The sequence below is a fragment of the Carettochelys insculpta genome, chromosome 2, assembly GCF_033958435.1.
Source record: "Carettochelys insculpta isolate YL-2023 chromosome 2, ASM3395843v1, whole genome shotgun sequence".
NCBI classification, from domain to species: Eukaryota; Metazoa; Chordata; order Testudines; family Carettochelyidae; genus Carettochelys; species Carettochelys insculpta.
In genome coordinates this window covers 127330333-127351664 of record NC_134138.1, presented here as the reverse complement: position 1 = coordinate 127351664, position 21332 = coordinate 127330333, and the positions used below count along the sequence as shown (strand labels likewise).

The 21332-nt window shown below is 42.5% G+C and overlaps 1 protein-coding gene across 1 annotated transcript in view; it reads left to right on the top strand.

Moving 5' to 3' along the window:
• Positions 1 to 20998, top strand: part of FARS2 (phenylalanyl-tRNA synthetase 2, mitochondrial) — a 424448-nt gene extending 403450 nt beyond the window's left edge. The window contains exon 8 of the mRNA XM_074987722.1: positions 18074 to 20998. Within this exon, the coding sequence (XP_074843823.1) occupies positions 18074 to 18212 (139 nt within the window). The 3' untranslated portion in view covers positions 18213 to 20998. The remainder of the gene's footprint in view (positions 1 to 18073) is intronic.
• The last annotated feature ends 334 nt before the right edge of the window (positions 20999 to 21332 follow it).

Sequence of the window (21332 nt, the reverse complement as noted above, 5' to 3'; positions counted from 1 at the left end):
TTTTTTTAAGATGGTTAGTTTGTGCCAAAGGACACAAATCATCTTTGGAACTTTTTTAAAATATCCATGTGACATTTCTCCCATGATAATAGACTCCTCAGATTAATTCAGCCCTGAGCTTTTGCCTGAGCAGTCGTTCCTGAATGAATTACATATATGCAGGTGCTTTTGTAATTTAGGCTCTTTTTGCATTAAAAGCTGAATTCATTTATCTTCTCAGATTCATTGTAAAACTGTACTAAGAGGTGACAGATCAGTGTCCAATGTACTGTAATGGGGTGTGAGAAGAACTCTTGGGATATTTCCTGGTGTGTTGATCATGCCACTGACACTCGCTTCTTTCTCTGTGGATCCTCTTGTCTTTCCCCACCAAAGCACAGATTTGGGGTTACCCCCTGCCCTGCAGAGCAATGCAGACACTGATTGACCACAGCTCTTGGTAGATCCTGTTCTAGGGCACAGCACCAGGGAAATCAACCCCAAAGAGGGATCAAAGCACCAAGTATAGCCATCTCTGTGCAAAAGATTTGCACAGGGAGGGCTCATTAGGTAAACCCCCTTTATCAATGAAAGGGAGATATGCACAGCAGTAGTCATCCCCAGGTAATAACAATTAACACTGTGCTTGATTATAAATAAAAGAGTTTTTATTCAGCAAAACAGCAGGATTTAAATGATTATAAAAAAACAGGCAGATCAAAGTGACTTTTGAAATTAAAACAAAAGAAAATGCACAGCTAGTTCTATTCCTCTAAGAGTCTGGTTACCAGTGAGATTTTACCCTAAACAGCTGCCTTTACATCAGATGAAAGCTTCAAGTCAGAAAAGATCCTTCCTGACCTGGGTCTCCAGTAAATTGTGAAGCACTTCTGTTTCTCCTTAGGATATGTCAGGTAATTTCCAAGACAAGCTGAAGAAAAAAGATCTAAAAGATTCCTATTGCTTAAATAGAATTTCCCTCTGGGTGAGAATCCTTTGTTTTAACATCCCCCCCTCCCCCCGCCCAGAAAAAAAAAATCTAAATTTCAAAATTGAGGCCTATGTCAGGGCTCATGATCACACATATTTTGAAACCAACCACCTCCCAGACGTACAGGACAAACGTAGAAGGACGAGAAGTCCTGTGACACCCTATAGACTAAAAGATATTTTGGAGCATAAGCTTTCGTGGGTAAAGACACCCACTTAATCAGATGCAACTGGACAAATACAGCCATTTACAAGCCATCAGGTTGATTGCCCAGTTGTTAGAGTAGAAAAATAGATAACTCTGTCCTTTAGGTTGAGTGGGGAGCATCATTAGTGGTTCCAGTTAGCACCTTTAAAACTATAAACAGACATACACTTCATATTTCCAACTTCACATAGAAGAATGATACATGCACAGACATATTATATACACTTTAAGCAGATTACAACATGAAAAATGGTAGGTTACAAGACACATTTTCTCCAAAGCATCTCTGAGTTATGCATATTTATATTCATAACCCATTTTCCATAAAGCATGGGGTGTGGTCCATCACACATACCTTTCCCCATCTATATTTTACACTAAGATGCTGTCATACCTGATATATCAGTGCAATGAAACTGCTGTGGTGTTCTCCAAATATTAGAAGTCCATGCTAATTTCATGCCTATAAAATCTGAATCACAGTAAATCTTTAATTAAAAAATTGCAAAATAATGTTATTGTGGATGGTTTATAATTGTAATGAGTTAATTGTAATGATTCATTTTTATTCCTGAAAACCCATATATATGCATGCTCATTTCCTTTTACATTTTAATGATAAGGAAAACACTGTCTCTAGAAATATGGATTTCATGTTCTATTCAACACAACCTAGTGTTAAAGTGTCTACAACTCCCAGCATCAGTTAGCAGAGTACTAGATCCTTATTAGACCATTAGATCCTTATTCAAAATATCTTACAGCAGAATTGCATAATAGCCTCACTTTGATTATTTCACACTCACAATCTACCAGTTTATAAAAGAGCAGTCTTTGCATTCTGTCAACAAAGGACTGATTAACAGTGTAGCTTATTACTAGGAAGAATTTTTCTCTCTCTCCCTGGCCATTCCACTTAATACCTGAAAACCAAGCCTAGGTCAGCAATGAAGGGTCCTGTGGCACCTTATAGACTAACAGAAAAGTTTTGAGCATGAGCTTTCGTGAGCACAGACTCACTTCATCAGATGCTGGTCTTGGAAATCTGCAGGGCCAGGTATAAATAAGCCAGAGCAAGGGTGAGGATAACAAGGTTAGCTCAGTCAGCAAGGGTGAGGCGTACTACCAGCAGTTGATCTGGAGGTGTGAATACCAAGGGAGGGAAAGCTGCTTCTGTATTTAGCCAGCCATTCGCATTCTTTGTTTAAGCCAGAGCTGAGGGCATCGAATTTGCAGATGAATTGTAGCTCAGAAATTTCTCTTTGGAGTCTGGTCCTGAAATTTCTTTGCTGTAGGATAGCTACTTTTAAGTCTGCTACTGTGTGGCCTGGGAGATTGAAGTGCTCTCCTACGGGTTTTTGTATATTGCCATTTCTGATGTCTGATTTGTGTGTGTTTATTCTTTTACGTAGAGACTGTCCAGTTTGTCCGATGTATATAGCAGAGGGGCGTTGCTGGCACATGATGGCATAAATTATATTGGTAGATGTGCAGCTGAATGAACCCACGACGGTGTGGCTGATCTGGATAGGTCCTGTAATGGTGCTGCTGGTGTAGATATGTGGGCAGAGCTGGCAACGAGGTTTGTTGCATGGATGGGTCCCTGAGTTAGAGTGACTGTGGTGCGGTGTATAGTTGCTGGTTAGGATTTGCTTCAGATTGGCAGGTTGTCTGTGGACAAGGACTGGTCTGCCTCCCAAGGCCTGTGAAAGTGGGGGATCATTGACCAGGATGGGTTGTAAATCCCTGATGATGTGCTGTAGAGGTTTTAGCTGAGGACTGTAGGTGATGGCTAGTGGTGTTCTGTTGGTTTGTCTGTTGGGCTTGTCCTGTAGTAAGAGGCTTCGTGGCACACGTCGGTCTCTGTTGATCTGTTTTTTCACTTCCTCAGGTGAGTATTGCAGTTTGAAGAATGCTTGGTAGAGATCCTGTAGGTGTTTGTCTCTGTCGGAGGGGTTGGAGCAAATGCGGTTATATCTTAGTGCTTGGCTGTAGACAATGGATCGTGTGGTGTGTCTGGGATGGAAGCTGGAGGCATGAAGGTAGGTGTAGCGGTCAGTAGGTTTACGGTACAGGGTGGTATTGATGTGGCCATCGTGTATTAGCACCTTGGTGTCCAGGAAGTGGATCTCCTGTGTGGACTGTTCCAGGCTGAGGTTGATGTTGGGGTGAAAGTTGTTGAAGTCCCGGTGGAATTCCTCCAGAGTCTCCTTCCCATGGGTCCAGATGATGAAGATATCATCAATGTAGCGTAAGTAGAGACGGGGTGTTAGTGGACGAGAGCTAAGCTAAGCTAAGCTAAGCCACTTCATCAGATCTAGCAGACTAACACGGCTACCTCTCTGTTATAGATAAAATCTAAGATCGTCACTTACATAGAAAAAAATTTACACCAGTACAGAGGGCCCCTGTACACATCACTTAAGCCCCACTTAAGCACTTGGCATGGGGGTAAAGTGATAGGTAGAAACTAGCATGAGTCCACTGCCCTGTTATGAATTTCGTTTGTGACATCTTAGGCCTGTGAAGAGCTATTTTAACTCCTCGCTCCTCTCTCTGCCCAATTACACACATTTATTAATTTTCCAACCAAGCATGTGAATCATCTTTTTACAGAAATAGGATTTGACTAGCTGCTTCTGCTGATTAATTTTAGAAGCATTCCCACTGGGGGAGTCGTCATTCTGGTTTTGAAGACAGTCGACCAGTTCATGTGGTGTAAGTAGATATAGCTTCATTGGCTTAAGTGGAAACTGAGCAGTTTACACCAGCTGTATTTTGGCATCATAAGGCTGTTTTTCCTGAACCTACTTTTAAACTTGCTGTATGATTTTTCTGCCTGTGAAACTCTTTGAATAATGAAATATGCTATATTTTAGCTCTGGTGTGATTTTAGTCAGTTGTTGGCATGTTTGTCAGCAATTATCTGCTATGTCAGACGCAACCAGTCTTGGGAGTACATGAAAACAGACATAGGCTCAAACAAAAGCCCAAATTCAAACACCATAAAGTTTGCACAGTGCACAGCTGGGTACAGACTTTGTCACTGGCCTCTGAACGTGTCTGATCACATACTGGTCTCATGACTCAGGTAACGTTTTTGTAATTTACCCTGGGTTTGCACTGATGCTAAATCAAGAGCTCTATCTTTAAAATGAACTAAATCAATCCTTTCCATTCGCCAGTCCAAAAATGTCCCAAATTTGGGAAAGTTCAAATCCAGTTTAACATTCTGTGATTATGGCCCATCTCTAAACTGAAGACATGTCAGGTAAATTTCTTCTTAATGAACCAATCATTAGCTTCCAGTTTCCTCCTGAAGTCCCACAAAGGTACATGCAAATGTACCCTTAACCCCTCAAACTGATCTTGCTAGTTTGGTGGTACGCCTGTAGTATATAATTATACACAGAGAGCAAATTCCGTTGACTTTAATGGGCTTGCACATTTGATTCAGTGTTATTTCAGTTAGGTATATGTAATCTCAGAAATAGGGTCTTATTCTTCATTTTGTAGTACATCACTGTTCATGAAAATCTCACTTTCAGAGGTTCTGGTATGTGAGGCCAAATGTCATAACTTGCAAGATGCTTCGTTTAGCACATAATGAATGTCAAGTTCTTTCCGTAATTCTTTATTAGGAGTTAACCAACCACACACAAAGCTTAGGGTATTTTTGAACGAAAGATGGAAAAAATGTATTTCTCCAAGTATATTTAATAGTCTTCCTCTATCCATTCTTCAATTTGTGGAACCCCCTTCAAATCAGTCAGTATTTGTAGCATGGCCCTCCTAAGACACTTTTTGTTGCAGCACAGGGGTCCATCAAAATAGTTTATTCTACACTCTGTTACTTAAAATTTCATGAAAGTACGAGAGAGATTGTGTGAGGTGGAACTCTGTTAGGCCACCTTGTATGAGAACCATTCACCCTGATGGTTACTCAATAAACAACTGAATTTTTGGAAAACTGTTTTGGAAAACTCTTGTCCTGTTAACCTATATTATAAAATATCTTGCTAACCTAAGCAATATTGCTGGAGTTAGTAAAGAAAATAGCCTTTGCAAGAATGAGTGTGTGCACATAGATACATTTGTGTGATTATATGCATATATGTACATATTTATTATTTGTATTAGAATAGTGCACAGAGGATGCGAGGCACACACAAACATATAATGAGAGACAGTCCCTTCTTCAATGTAAGTATGGAAAAGACACAGTAGGTGAGTATAGCACAACGAAGTGGGAAAGGAGAAGGCAGTGTGGCCCAGGGGATTTGGCCACTGAACTTGGGTACTCAGAAGATCTGGGTTCTATTTTAAGCTTGGATGCTAATCTAGAATCTGACCTTAGGGAAGTCACTTTACCTCTCTGTGCATTAGTTTCTCTATATGTAAAATACAGAGCATGATACTAACCTTCTAAGTGCTTTGAGACCTACCTGTGAAAGTTATTTGACTGTAATACTGTGTATTATAGTCATACAGACATACACAAGAAATCCTTACAATTTTTTAAATTCAGCAATTATTACTAAGATTAGTGAGACACTCAGAATAAGTTTTGGTATTTAAGTGTTATGAGTCGTTGAACCAAGTGATAAATTGTATGCATTAGCCACTGTAGAGTTATATGCTGTCCATTAATCCATTTTCTTTTCTTCCTTTGTAGCAGCTGACACTAGTTACTTTTTCCTTGCCTAGTTTTCTTCATTTTATTATGAGGACCTCAAGGAGCTGGTGTGGTTTGTAAAACTGGCTGCTTGAGAGCTGGTCTGGATTACCTTCGGTGGACGGGTTGGTTATTTCAGAAGCAAGTGTAAATGTTCATCACTGGCTTTTGCCATCCATGATGGGCAAGGTCTGTGCCATAATTAGTGGCTTGATCATTCCCACTAGAAGTGAATGCAGCTCTGTGATGTGCTTAGGGTGCACCATTATGGATAGGATTGGACGTGGGAATTGTGGAGTGATTTAAATTTAAAAGCACTCCACAAAAATTTTGAACAGATCCTCAACTGGTATAAATTGTCATAGTTCTTGTCTCTTCAGAGGAATTGGGCCAGTTTACACCACCTCAAGATCTGCTCTTTGGAAATGTGACGTTAGCTACGTCCACACGTGAATGCTACATCGAAATAGCTTATTTCGATGAATAACGTCTACACGTCCTCCAGGGCTGGCAATGTCGACATTGAACGTCGACGTTGGGCAGCACTACATCGAAGTAGGCGCTGCAGGGGAGCATCTACACACCAAAGCGGCCCACATCGAAATAAGGGTGCCAGGAACAGCTGCAGACAGGGTCACAGGGTGGACTCAACAGCAAGCTGCTCTCTTAAAGAGCCCCTCCCAGACACACTTGCACTAAACAGCACAAGATCCACAGAGCTGACAACTGGTTGCAGACCCTGTGTATGCAGCATGGATCCCCAGCTGCAGCAGCAGCAGCCAGAAGCTCTGGGCTAAGGGCTGCTGCACACGGTGACCATAGAGCCCCGCAGGGGCTGGAGAGAGCGTCTCTCAACCCCTCAGCTGATGGCCGCCATGGCGGACCCCGCTATTTTGATGTTGCAGGACGCGGATCGACTACACGTGCCCTACTTCGATGTTCAGTGTCGAAGTAGGGCGCTATTCTCATCTCCTCATGAGGATAGCGACTTCGACGTCTCACCGCCTTATGTCGATTTCAACTTCGAAATAGCGCTTGCCACATGTAGACGTGGCGGGTGCTATTTCAAAGTTGACACGGCTACTTCGAAGTAGCTGGCACGTGTAGACACGGCTATTATGTAAATGTGAATAGATAGGACACAGCAGGAAAAATATTTAACAGCTTGACACTTTCTCTGTGCACTAACAACAATTTAAAGACTCTAACCTACTGGCCCTGGGTCTTCCTTGCTTGTGGGCTGTTTCTGAGTCATCTTCCCAAGGCAGTGACTGTCAAAGAAGCAGTCAGCTCCAGTTTCTTGTGACTGGCTGTGTGGAACGGAATTGTCCTCAGGGAAGAAAAGAATTATCAAGGAGAGGGATCTCTAGTGTTCAAATCCAAACTCGGCTAGCTAGATTAATGGCTATGTTTTTTAAAAAATGAATTGCATTCTGAAAAAAAATACATTCTTTCATTGGAAAAGAGGTGAGCTTTAAAGAATAAATAAACCAGGTAAATAAAAAATCAAAGCTGAAAACACTACTTAATTACATATCTTACTGATATATTTCCATCCAGTTTCACTGGAAACCATAAAGTAAGTTGACAGGTGGAAAAAATATATAAATATGAACATCTTATAAATTTTCCTATAGCACTGTGAGATGCCCTTAGGAGAGCTGGGGAAGTATCTTGGCTGCATAGTTTTTGAGTCTTTTGAATGGCCTATAATTTCTGAATCAAAAAAGCAAAGTTTTTTTTTTAACGTAAAGGTATGTCTACAATGGGGTGGGGAGGGTAACGATTCTCAGAGCTGGGTCAGCTGTCTTGGGCTTGTTGGGCTTGCACTGCAGACCTAAAAGTAGCTGTGTAGACACAGATATGGGCTGCATCCCTGCTATGAGACCTAGCAATGGGGAAGGGATAGGGGCTAGGTCAAGCCATACGTGCAGTTTTAGTCACTAGAGGCCTGTTGTTTTATACACTTGGAAGTCTCCAACTTTTGTTTTTATTTATTGCCATAAGATACTTTTTGGCTGAACTCTCTTCAAGTTTGGAATTTGATTTCCAGAATCAACAAAGGGATGGAATTTTGTTGAAGAGAAAATGCTTGAGTGCCTGCTGTCACCATTGATCCTGCCTGGCTTCTGAAGAGGATGAATTGCTCTCACTCCTCTTATAAATTCCCTTTTTAGTCCCTTATCAGATACATTTTTACCTTGACAGGAATATTATTTTTCGTAATACTTTTTGTAGCCTTTAGTATTAACATGTAGTTGACAAAAAAAACCCTCCTGTTAAATATTTATACCTTTTTATCTTTGATCTTTTATGAAAAAGGCTGAAAAAATCCCACTGCACATTTTTACTATAAATGCTTCACACAGCATTTAGAAGAGCCCAGTTACATCTCTCTTAGAATCATAGAACATTAGAACTTCAAGGGACCTTGAGAGGTCATGAAGTCCAGTCCCCTGCCCTCATGGCAGGACCAAGTACCATCTAGACCATCCCCGATAGGCGTCTGTCTAACCTGCTCTTAAATATTTCCAGTGATGGAGGTTCCACAACCTACCTAGGTAACTTACTCCAGTGTTTAACCACCCTGCCAGTTAGGAAGGTTTTCCCACTGTCTAATCTAAGCCTCCCTTGCTGCAGTTTAAGACCATTTCTCCTTGTCCTATCCTCAGAGACCAAGGAGAACAATTTTCCTCCCTCCTTGCAACCCTCTTTGAGGTACTTTAAAACTGCTATCATGTCTCCTCTAAATCTTCTCTTTTCTAAGCTATACAAGCCCAGTTCTTTCAGCTCATGTTCTGTAGACCTTTAATCATTCTTTTTGCTCTTCTCTGAACGTTTGTCAATTTCGCCACATCTTTCTTGAAATGCGGTGCCCAGAACTGGACACAATGCTCCAACTGAGGCCTAATGAGCGCTGAGAAGAGTGGAAGAATGACAAATTTTGTAGGATTTGTTCTGATTGCAGAGAATTCATATCATGCTCAGGTCCATGTCTATAGGAGTTCATTTGCCCACAGTTGGGGAGTTTTCAGTGGCCAATGGTAGATAACTGTTTTTGCTACTTTCACAGGATTGGGCCATGTTTGAAACATGGCAGAAGCGTGTGAAGGAGATAGAAAGTACGAGGCACCTTTCTCCCCATCTCTCATTTTCATCCCCAGAGCTGGGCGGTAAACATTGTGACTGTGTCATCAAGGAGTGGAAGAACTCTGTGGGGCTAGTGCAACTGCCATCTTCTGCAGATGGACTGTGAGCCTACCCCACCACTGTACCAGCCAACAGCACTGACTGTATACAAAGAACAGTGTGTGTTAGAACAAGGTCGTGGTTGTGTGCTGACAGAATGCTGCACGGTATCTGCAGAGCACCCACTTATGTGATAGATCTCAATGCATATGTAAAGCCTTGTATGGATATAAAGCTGATATTTGCATCTGCATTCCAAAAATGACCTGTGGATATCTGCATCTACATCCACAGATGCAGATACCTGCCGATATAAAGTAAATTTGTCCTCACATTTGCAGGGTTCTAGTAACGAAATTCATATCCTCATCTGCAGCTATATGTGCAAAAATGAGCTACAATAAGTTGTTGCCTTCCTTCCTTCCTGCCTTCCTCAGGAGGAGCTTGTTGGAATTTTCTAGCGATGATGTTCCTCAGCCCGGTTCATAGTAACCTGAAGTAATCCAATGAGGTCATCCCATTTCAGCAACAACCCAGTGTAAATCCAGATGGAATAGATTCTTTAGTATTGGCATGAGTCAGATGAGTTTGATCAACCCTACTTAATCAGTGAATTTGCCTAGAAAATGGAGATTGGAGATGGACTGGTAGCTGATGTGGTTTGTAGCTGGTCTGGGTGATTGATGGATTACCTTCAGTGGGGGGGTTGGTTGTTTCAGAAGGAAGTGTAAATGTTCTTCACTGGCTTTTGCCATCCATGATGGGCAAGGTCTGTGCCATAATTAGTGGCTTGATCATTCCTCAGAATTTTCATATTTTCCTTTGTTATGAGGGAGGCAGATACCTGTCAGGGAGGAGCTAGGTATATCTAATCCTGCCATAGCCCTACATTTCTATGAGCTTCCATAGTGCATGGTGGTTACTGTTTCTTTGTATCAGATATACTTCATTCATGCCAGACCATCCTGGGGATTACAGAAATTCAGTTATTTTTTCATCAAAGAATATATGAACTCCTTGTAGACAGGTGCTTGGATCTGAGGGTTGGTTGAGGCACAAGGTTAATAGGTTAGTGTTCTGCACAGTACAAGTCATTATTACATGAAGGAGACCAAATGTTCTTTTAGCTTCTTGCATAGCTTGGTATATGTTTACAAGAATTCCTTTGACTTTTGTTTGTCCATTATGGAAAGGTCTTTTTTTCACCATAGTAATATCGCTGTCTGCCTTCCTGTTTCATATGACAGCATTTCAGTAAACCATGATGATCTGTGGAGATGGAGAAAGAAGATGTTTTGAGGTCAAAGGATTGATGGTTATGGACACCAGCTGGTTGTATTGCTCCACCAGACTTTCAGTGAATCACTGTGGCAGCTGAGTGTCTTTCTCCTTGAGGGCATACAGATGGTGTTCTACTAAAGTGACTTCTTATTATAATGCAAGAACCTCTCTACTTTCAGCATCTAACTCCTTAAATGCCACAGCTGTTTAGACCTGGAAAGTATAAATCCACACTTACTCAGCTTCAGTGTGTTCACTTACTAGGCAGAGATTCAGACCCATCTTTATGGCTGCATGGAAGTTTTGTTTATTAGTAACTGAGGAACTAAAACGTTCAGATTTTTGGTTAATTTACATTAGCTTTATTAGACACAATATTAGGCATAAATGTGTTTTGCTACTGGAACCTGTAACATACATTCTTTCTGCCTCTTAATAATTTGCCTGTTGATGTATGACACAATATTTTAAACATGGCTCTACATTAAGGTCTTGATTTAAAATAAAAGTGAGCTGAGAGAAAATCTAGGCGGCTCAGAGCTTGGTAATTAAGTACAGACCACTCATCTCTGAATCACCATTTCAAATCTCACCCTGGTTAGTAGTGAGCAGAAAGTCATTATCTGATTTAAAGCTGTGAAATAAAGTGTTAATAATCTCAATCTAGCTCTTAGTACAGTGATTCTCAAACTTATTCGATTATGCGTGCCCTCTTGCCACACAAGTATATAGACCAATAAAAAATCAAAATGCAGCTCTTACTAAACATTAAAAACAGTAAGGCAATGATCCATTATAATAAGAGAAAAATCAGAATTGTGATTGTGGTCAATGCTCACAGTTAAAACACCACACCATTTCCTAGTAAACAAAGTAAAGTACAGATGGCAATGACTGTATAATGTTATGCAAGCTGAACAGGAAGCCTTCAAAATGTACAGCACTATCTGAGGACCTGGTTTCTCTTGGGGAATCAGCTATGCTAGTTATTCGTACCTATGGGTAAAATGCACATAGTAATTTTCTCCCCTAAAGCTTTATGCACACACCCAGAATACATTCTGAGCCACAGTTTGAGAACCTCTGTCCTTGTAGATAGGTATCTGCCTCACTAAAAATAATTACAACCATAATGGTCAACTTTATTCAGCAGCCTCAACCGAACTGCCATGAAATGAACATCATTAGAAAGGGGACCACCTTTCCACTGGATGAGCACTGAGCCATGTTGTAAGAGCAAAGCAACGGGAACTTCCAAGGCCATTTCCCATGTTGTACATTCCATGGATTTAAGAGAGAACTTTAATTTTTCACCTTTCTTAGTCTATTGTCTTTCACCAGTTTAATTTCAATAACCAAAAAGGGGCCATTTTCAAAATACCCTATGGCTATGTCTACAATAGCCCCTTCTTTTCAAAAGGGGCATGGTAATGAGCAAGGTTGGAAGGTGCTAATGAGGTGCTGCCATAACTATGCAGTGCCTTTTGAAAGGCCCCCCCCCCAGTCTTCAAACCCCCCTTATTCCTAAAACCAAGTAGGAATAAGGGGCTTTTGAAAACAGGGGGGTCCTTTCAAAAGGCCCCCATCTACAAGGGTGGTGCACAATTTGAAAGCGGCATTTTCAAATTGCCACGGCTGCCATTATGCTAATGAGGTGCTACATATTCATTGCAGTGCCTCATTAGCATCTTCCAAATTCGCTAATTATCATGCCCCTTTCGAAAAGAAGGGCCTATAAGACACAATGGCCATGTCTACACTAGCCCAAATCTTCGAAATGGCCATGCAAATGGCCATTTCGAAGATTACTAATGAGGCACTGAAATACATATTCAGCACCTCATTAGCATAGTGTTGGCTGTGGCACTTCGAAATTGCTGCAGCTCGCTGCTGTGCAGCTCATCCTGATGGGGCTCCTTTTCGAAAGGACCCTGGGCACTTCCAAATCCCCATATTCCTATCTGCTGATAGAAATAAGGGGATTTCGAAGTTGGCGGGGTCCTTTCGAAAAGGAGCCCCATCTGGACAAGCCACGTGGCTGTGAGCCACGGCCATTTCGAAGTGCCGTGGACAGCAGCATGCTAGTGAGGCGCTGAGTATGTATTTCGGCACCTAATTAGTAATCTTCAAAATGGCCATTTGCATGGCCATTTTGAAGATTTGGGCAATTGTAGACGTAGCCAATATGAATTGCAATATCTACATTTGAAAGGAGGGATGAAAAGGCAACTTTGGATAAGGCTTTTTATTCAGTGAATTACTGCTTTGAATATTCCCCATACATATTACTGCGGTAATTGAATTATTTGTTGTTGACTAGATGGTATATTACAAAAGACTTTTGCCCTTTCCCAAGATATCTTTTTTCCCAGCAAATAGCTCTATTCCTCAACCATAGATGTTAAAATATGACATATGCTAGTTATGTGGACTATGGGTGTGACGTATGTGGTTAGAAAGCATGAATCTGAGATGAAGGAGCATTTATCTGTCATCTGTAACGTTTCAAATGTATCATTGGTTTGGTTTTGTTTACACCCCAGCCCCAAAAAAGTGAGCTGCGTGGGTGAAGAAAGAAATTTTGGGTAAGGTGTGTGTGATACTTCACAAGCTGAGCCCTTGGTGAGGCGGAAGATCTAGCCATGAGAGGCACTGAGCTTGCACGCATGCCCACATTTCCCATTGATTTGGTCATGAGACCTTTGTGGGGAACAAATATCCTATTTCTGTTGTGGCGGTGGGAGTTCAGCACCACAATTACATGGTGTAGGATGGGACTTAACATAGAGGATATCGTGAGTAGGTAGCACTGGTAACTAACAGTACTCGTTTGCTCATTCTTTCACAGTGGGAGACTATCTTCCTGCTTTTCTGTTCCCCAGAATAAATGTGGCAGTCTAGATAAATGTCCATGTCTTTGTTATCTCTGTCCTATGGACATAGATGCTGACTTTAATTTTTCCCTGCGGATGCTCCACCCACTCCTCAGCCTGAAGCCCTGGCTCCACTCCTCCCCTTCATTGCAAGGCCTGCCTCAACTCCTCCCCTTCATTCTCCTCTTCTTGCCTCCGCTCTGCTCCTTCTCGCAAGGTCTGCCCTCATTCCTCTTTTTCCAGCCTCCTTCCCAGAAGCCCCTCTCCCATTCTGCTTCTTCCCGCCCCTGCTCTGCCACCTCCCTGCTGTGCCTCTGTGCACTCCTTGCTACCCACCCTCCCACAAGCCTCCTTTCCCAGCAGAGAAACAGCTGAACAGTATGACCCCACCAAACAGCGGTGGCTGGTGGGTGCTGAGCACCAACTGTTTTTTTTCCCCTGGGGGTGCTCCAGCCCTGGAATACCCACCAAGTCCGTGCCTGAGCCCAGGTATGCAGAGCAGCTATCTTAATGTAGTTCTCCATGCCAGTTGATTTTTTAAAGATGGGTTAGCTATGCAAAGAAAGTGGAATGTAGTTGTTAAACACTTTCCCCCTGCTCACTGTTACACTTTTATTTCCCTTCCTTCTCAGATTTCTGAAAGGTCTTTCTCATTACCGTGCTGCATGTTGATAAAGCAGTGATTTGTCTAGTCCCAGGAATTCATGTTTTGTCCTGTCTCTTTTGGGTTCCCCTCTGTTGTACTTTGCTCTAGCAGCTGGGAGAGGCAATGCAGCTGCTGTTCTTGCAGAGATTTTGGTGTTTGTGGTCTGCATGTAAAACATCCTTCACTGGACCACTGTGGCAGAGACTCCACATTGGAGGAATGAATGCTGGTTCTGATTCCCTAAAATGCTTTTTTTCTTCTAGGTTTTCATAATCCTTTGGTCTGATTCTGATCTCACACTTGTTTTACACTGACTTAAATAGGATTATTCTGGAGTGAGTAAGGGACGAATCAGGTCCCTTACTCTGTTTGCTTGTGTCTTGCATACCATGAAACTAACCTTGGGGGACTAACCTTGCGTAAAATTGGGGGACTCCAAGTCCTGAAAAGCCATTGTCCATGAGGGCAAAGCTGTTCCCCCCAAAAAACAGAATGAAAGAATGTTAGGTATTTTCACTTCATTGTGGTTCATTGACTTTATCCATGTTTTCTTTTGTGGCATCAGAATGCATCACTGTCTTCCTGCTACTTTTTCCCCTTTGAATAGTGCTTCAGTGTTTTTATTGTGCTTTGTTACTTGAAAGCTGCAGGCTGGTGCAGAGTGGACTGTGACACTAAGGCTACGTCTACACGTACAAGCTACATCGAAATAGCTTATTTCGATGTAGCGACATCGAAATAGTCTATTTCGATGAATAACGTCTACACGTCCTCCAGGGCTGGCAACGTCGACGTTCAACTTCGATGTTGGGCAGCACCACATCGAAATAGGTGCTGCGAGGGAACGTCTACACGCCAAAGTAGCACACATCGAAATAAGGGTGCCAGGAACAGCTGCAGACAGGGTCACAGGGCGGACTCAACAGCAAGCCGCTCCCTTAAAGGGCACCTCCCAGACACAGTTGCACTAAACAACACAAGATCCACAGAGCCGACAACTGGTTGCAGACCCTGTGCATGCAGCATGGATCCCCAGCTGCAGCAGCAGCAGCAGCCAGAAGCCCTGGGCTAAGGGCTGCTGCACACGATGACCATAGAGCCCCGCAGGGGCTGGAGAGAAAGCGTCTCTCAACCCCTCAGCTGATGGCCGCCATGGTGGACCCCGCTATTTCGATGTTGCGGGATGCAGATCGTCTACACGTGCCCTACTTCGACGTTCAACTTCGAAGGAGGGCGCTATTCCTATCCCCTCATGGGGTTAGCGACTTCGACGTCTCGCCAACTAACATCGATTTCAACTTCGAAATAGCGCCCAACACGTGTAGCCATGACAGGCGCTATTTTGAAGTTGGCGCCGCTACTTCGAAGTAGCGTGCACGTGTAGACGCGGCCTAAGATCAGTTAAAGCCTAATGAAGGGAGAAAGAGGCTGTGTGATTGTAAACCATATGGGATTGTCCAAAGGTACAGTTTAGGTAAATAATGTCCGCTGAACTCAGTGTTAATCCTCAGTATCTGTTTACCTAGTGAAGCTGCTATCCCTGTTCTGTGGCTTAAATTTTCAGCTGCTTGAAATATAGATCTACTGACTCTAACTTGGAATTGTAGCCTTGCATTCCGTATGGACTTGATTTGGCAGGAGGCTCAGCTTTCTGAAGCTTATTGTGCATCTCCTGTTGAACAAGTATTTTTTTAAAATTCTTTTTTAAAATCCTAGGTAGTGTATATTCCCAGCTAAGAAGAAGGGGAAAGGGGTGTAACACACAAGCAAAATTATGATGTGATACTAGTCGCTTCTTAATGGTTACTTTTTTGTTTCAGTCATTTGATATTAATGTTTTTAAAATTAATCAAACTAAATATGATTCCTCTGCAATTCAGCGTCTCTCCTAATGCTTCCACATCAATTCCCAGCTTCGGTTCTAGCTAACAAATCACCCTGTCTGAACTGCTCTGCACAGCCACTGTCGTCATTGGCCATTGTTGGAAGAAAGGATATTTGCCTTGGCTAGTATTCTCAAGTGATCTGGCCCCTGTCACCCATTCCCAGCTGTTGGCAAATAGAAACTAGGGACACCATCTCTGTCAGTCCTGGCTAATAGCCCTTGATGGACCTATCCTCCATTAAATTACTTAGGTGTGGTTTGTTTGGTTTTTTTTTTTTTTTTTTGAATCCTGTTATAGTGTAGGCCTTCACAGCATCCTCTGACAAGGAGTTCCACAGGGAGCCTGTGAGTTGCAGGAAGAAATGTTTTCTTTTGTTTGTTTTAAACCTGCTGCCTATTAATTTTATTTGGTGACTCATACTTCTAGGCTGTGGCCACACTTGGCCAAAACTGCGAAATGGCCATGCAAATGGCCATTTCGAAGATTACTAATGAGGCGCTGAATTGAATATTCTGCGCCTCATTAGCATTGGGACACTTCCGGCCATGGCACTTTGAAAGTGCCGCTTTTGAAAGCATGTGGCTTGGCACGGCTACATGGGGGTCCTTTCTGAAAGGACACCGCTCCTTTCGAAATCCCCTTGTTCCCCTCCGCTGAGAGGAATAAGGGGATTTTGAAAGGTGCAGGTCCTTTTGAAAAGGACCCCTGTGTAGCCATGCTGAGCCACGCACTTTCAAAGTGCTGCAGCCAGAAGCGTCCTAATGCTAATGAGGCGCTGAATATTCAATTCAGTGCCTCATTAGTAATCTTCAAAATGGCCACTTGCATGGCTATTTCGAAGTTTTGGCCAAGTGTGGCCACAGCCTTAGTGTTATGAGAAGGCATAAATAATACTTCTTTAGTGTGATGGGGTGAAATTAAATAAGTCCCCTTGGGTTTATCCCCTAGAGTGCAGATCATGCCACTGATGTCCACTTTCTTGCTCTCTGGGGCTCTCCACCACCTTGTCCTGCTGGGCCAGCTCCTCTGGTCTCCCTTCAGACAGGGTGCAGAGTTGGGATTACAAGTCCCATGCAGAGCAACACAGACACTGAAACAGTTCTGTTCTAGAACTTTGTTCTAAGGGCTCAGCACCCAGGAAACCAACCTCCAAAAGAGAGCACAACCCCTAATAATTTTGTTTTACCACTGTGTAAAAGTTTTGCACAGAGAAAGCTTAAAAGGGTGCCCTCTATTTTTATCAATGAAAGAGATATACACAGTGGTTGCTCTCCCGTCTCATCCCTGCTGGTAACAGTTATTTGCTATGGGCTTGGTAATAAACAAAAGTATTTTTATTAAGTATAGAAAGTAGGATTTATGTGGTTGCAAGTGAAAACTGTCAGATCAAAGTAAGTTACTAAATTAAAATGAACAAAAATGCTTACCTAGTTCTAATTCACTGATGTACTTATTACATGCAAATACTTATCCTAAACAGCAGTTCTTATCTCAGGTAAAATGTTCAAATCAGAGTTGATCGTTGCCGTGACTTAGGTCTACAGCTTCTTCAAAGTTCTTGGTATCATCTTAAGGTAGGCCTGGCACTTTCAAAAGCCAGCTGAAGACAAAAGACCGATGGCTTCCCATTTCTTAAAAAGACTTTTCTCAAGGGCGGGAACCATTTGTTCCATTCTCCCCATCCCCGTGGTTCAAGAGGGATTCCAATACCAAGCTACATGATCACTTGTCTTTTTAGGACCACAGTTTGCACTTATAGGACAAACATGACCATTCACAAGTCATTGGTTTGAGTACTGAGTCATTAAGCACCGGAGCATGAGTAATGGCCCTCATTAGCACATATAAAATTATGAACAGATCCACATTTGGTACATCTAATTTCATTTATAAGAATGGCACAGGATATGACAAAAACAGGATAAACAGATTCCACAGATTTTAACTGTAAAATTCATCTGCTACATTACCTGTTTTGCATAAAGGATCTTTGAGTTATGCAAGTTCATACCCACAAACCAATTTTCATAAAGCCTAGAGCAGGAGCCCCTTACACTTAGTTTCTCCAGAGCATTTTTCAACATGGTGGAATGGTGATAGGTGAAAAGAGAAGTGATGATTCATCAAATAAGTGAGATTATGAAATGGATTTTACTTAAATCCTCTGTGTAGATTTAAATGGCAGTGAGTCCTGACTGTCTGCATTGTGTATTTTAGCATTTACATTGATAATTTAAGCAATAACAACAAAGATGGCGAGGCAAAAACCTGTGATATGGAAATATGCAGTGTTGTGTGTGCTTATTTATGTGTATTAGTCTCTTTTTATTGTGTTTTGTTTTCTAGGACAAAGAAGGTCAGCCATTGCTATCGTATCACTTACCGTCATTTGGAGAGGACTCTGACTCAGGCTGAGGTGCATCACCTTCATCAAGCCATAGAGGAACTGGCAGTAAAAGAACTGGGAGTGGAAGGCAGATTCTAAGATCCCTACTTTGGCAGTTCCATTTACTGTTGGTGGTGGTGTTTTGTAAAGAAAGAAAGGAATTTTGTGGTTGAAAGTAGAGTTTGGAAGCCTTTTGATAAATGAGCAGTGATAGAACTTTCAAATCATAAAGATTACTGTGAAGAAATTGTTGACAAAGCATTTGTTCTTTATTCTAAGAAAGGGGGGAAAGCAATAATGTTAGATTTCCCTCCTGTTACATTAATAAATACTCTGCCTGGTGGTTTTCTATCTTGTTAATTGGTCCCTGGCTTCCATTAAAGTGTAAATGCTTGGCATTATTTCTGTGTTGACACAATTTTCCATCCACGTACATAGGAGTGAAGCAAAACACATTTTAGCTCTAAACAAAAAAAAACTATTCACTCTTTCTTTTTCTCCCCCATTTTATAAAAAGGGCACATTCTGCTTGAAGAAAAACTTTCATGAAATGTACCTGCAAAGTTTGGATCCTGATCCAGTTGCTTGGTCTTGGATTTTGGATTGGCCTGTTATAAAGAAAGGACTTGGTGTGGAGTGTGGTTCTAGGTGCACCTAAGAACTTTTCTAGAATGCTGCTTCTTTGGATATGGCTGCAGTTATGGGCCAAGCTGCACTCAGACCAAGCCAGAGAGAGCCATCTTAATGCTGCTAGCGGCACATGTTTCACATACAGAGAGTCTGCTTCAAATCAGTGTTCTATGGCAAAAATTTCCATTGCCTGTGTCATCAACCAAAGACTCAGCAGGGCTCACAGACACCGTCGGCCCTAAGGCAAGGTGAAGGGAGCCTGCTCTGTGCCCTCAGAAGGGGCAGGGCCTCGGGCGGAAGGAACGGGGTCAGGGACAGTCAGCCCTCAGCAGTGCCAGAACTGTGGTGCTGCTACTGCTCCCCCAGAGTGGTGCTCCATCACTCTGTCAGCAATTCAAAGGGGTCTGGGTCTCCAGCCATCACTGCTCCCGCCGTAGCGGCAGCCAGGAGCACCAGGCCCATTTGAAATTGCAACTGCTCCCCCTTGTTCCCCGTATCAGTGGCCCTTCAAAGACTGATATTGGTTGGGAGGTGGAAGAGTGAAGTACTCGTTATCACAAGGCCCTGAAAAGCAGAATATGCAGGTACTTAAACTCCCATAGGGCTCAAGTATCGGAGGGGTAGCCGTGTTAGTCTCAATCTGTAACAGCAACGAAGGGTCCTGTGGCATCTTATAGACTAACAGAAAAGTTTTGAGCATGAGCTTTCGTGAGCACAGACTCACTTCATCAGATGCTGGTCATGGAAACCCCATAGGGCTGTACTTCATAACGGAAATTATCCACTGATGCACTTGACCTTTGAGGAAGAAAGCAGAACTTTGGTGGACCCCCTTGTAGGTCTGTCACTTTATTGGATACTCATTTCTTTCAAGACAGGTTATAGTAATTTTGGCAATGGAATGATGCTGGGGGCCTGTGGAAATTTTCAAACGGTCTGATAAATACTTGGTGAAGCACTCAGATGCAAAGACATTACTGCAAGCCCTTGTTCTTGCCTTTAGTAACTAACATGATCTTGCAGGTAACTTACCAATTTGTTGGCTCTGCAAGGAATGTTGCCTTCTTCAAGGAAAGGGGCAGTAAAAGCAATGCATTAAGAACCAGCCAGCATTGTTTTATACCCAATCAAGACTCGACTACTGTGCAGTAAACATGTACTCAGCCAGAAGCCAGCAGATAGCACAGATGGGACGTGAATGGAGAGCTCATTGTAATTATATTATTCAACAGGCTTAACTATATAAACAAATTCTAATTTAAATAACTGTTGCACTACCTAAATAACTTGATTATAAAGACGTTATGCTAGATTTCCTTTTCCATGGCAAACGAGTAGGAGCCATTTCTGCAACAGAAGAACCTACTTGGTTATCTTTAAACAAAAATCTACTTTTTAAAGAGCTAGTCTCCTTAATAGTGTAATATTTCATATTATGCCCTCTTGTTTTTAATCCCCACCCCTCTTAACAATCTCATTATGGACTGCTACTGTGGAAGAACATTTTTAAAAACTGCTCCAGAGCCGTGATTAATTCATGGCCCAGCCTGTTCAGGCAAAGCTGCCTCCTGGGGACCCAAATCATGCACGACGGAAGGGCGGTGTGATGTTTATTAATCATGCTGCAAGCTGCTTCCAGCTGAGTGAGAGCACGGGTAATACCAGAGCCTCCTGGGGAAAGATGCCATGTTTCTTATTATGACCCTGGCTGGGGCACATGTAAATGCAGCACATTGCAGGATTTTTATTACCATTCGGTAGGGAAATGTTTACCTCTAAACCCCTTTACTCTGCCCCCCTCCACACACACCTGCTTAACACAAGACTGGTTTTCCCATGGGATTGGTCCATCAATATGTGTGGCATAAATATTTAATGAAGGTGGTATAGAGAATATTGGACAATGAACCTTGGGTCTCACAGGCAGAAATATGAATTTAAATGGCTTAACAAGGGTACCCATATGGTCTTGAATCAGCCCGCTCCTTAACCTTTAACATTTGGTTCTTGGTATGGTCCAGATTGCAGACTACCTGGATTTAGCAGCATCAGAGTGGTGAGTAAAGAGAGTCATAGAAGCATCTAACCTCTTGGTGGAAAAAGGGTGAGAAGACAGGACTTCTTGAAAATGCTTTTACAGAGGTTCCACTTCCCATAATTAGCAGTTTTCTGCTTCACTGTTGATCTGGTTTCTTCCTTTAAAATGTGTATGATGAAACTGTCTTTAATTCTGTTTATTAATAAAAGTATCTTGTAAAAACTGCAATGTTTTGGACCTTTATTGCAAGGGTGCGTGAAGTGGGTGGGTGCCCACAAGAGGGGACATGACGTTTTGTAAGGAGGGGGTGCAGCGTGATCGGCTCCCCGCCCCCCATTGCTGCCTTGCCAGCCAAATGCTTTCTCCCATATGGACTCCACCACCTGCCACTGGGCCAATCACAAAGCGCAGACATCCTGAGTCAAGTGGCAGGGGCTACTGCGAGTTCCTGCCTTCGTGAGGTACTGTCCTAGGGTCCTCCCCCTGAGCACCCCTCCCCCTTCAGAGCACCCCCTGGATCCTTCCAGCACTCCTTTTCCCAAGCTTCCCAC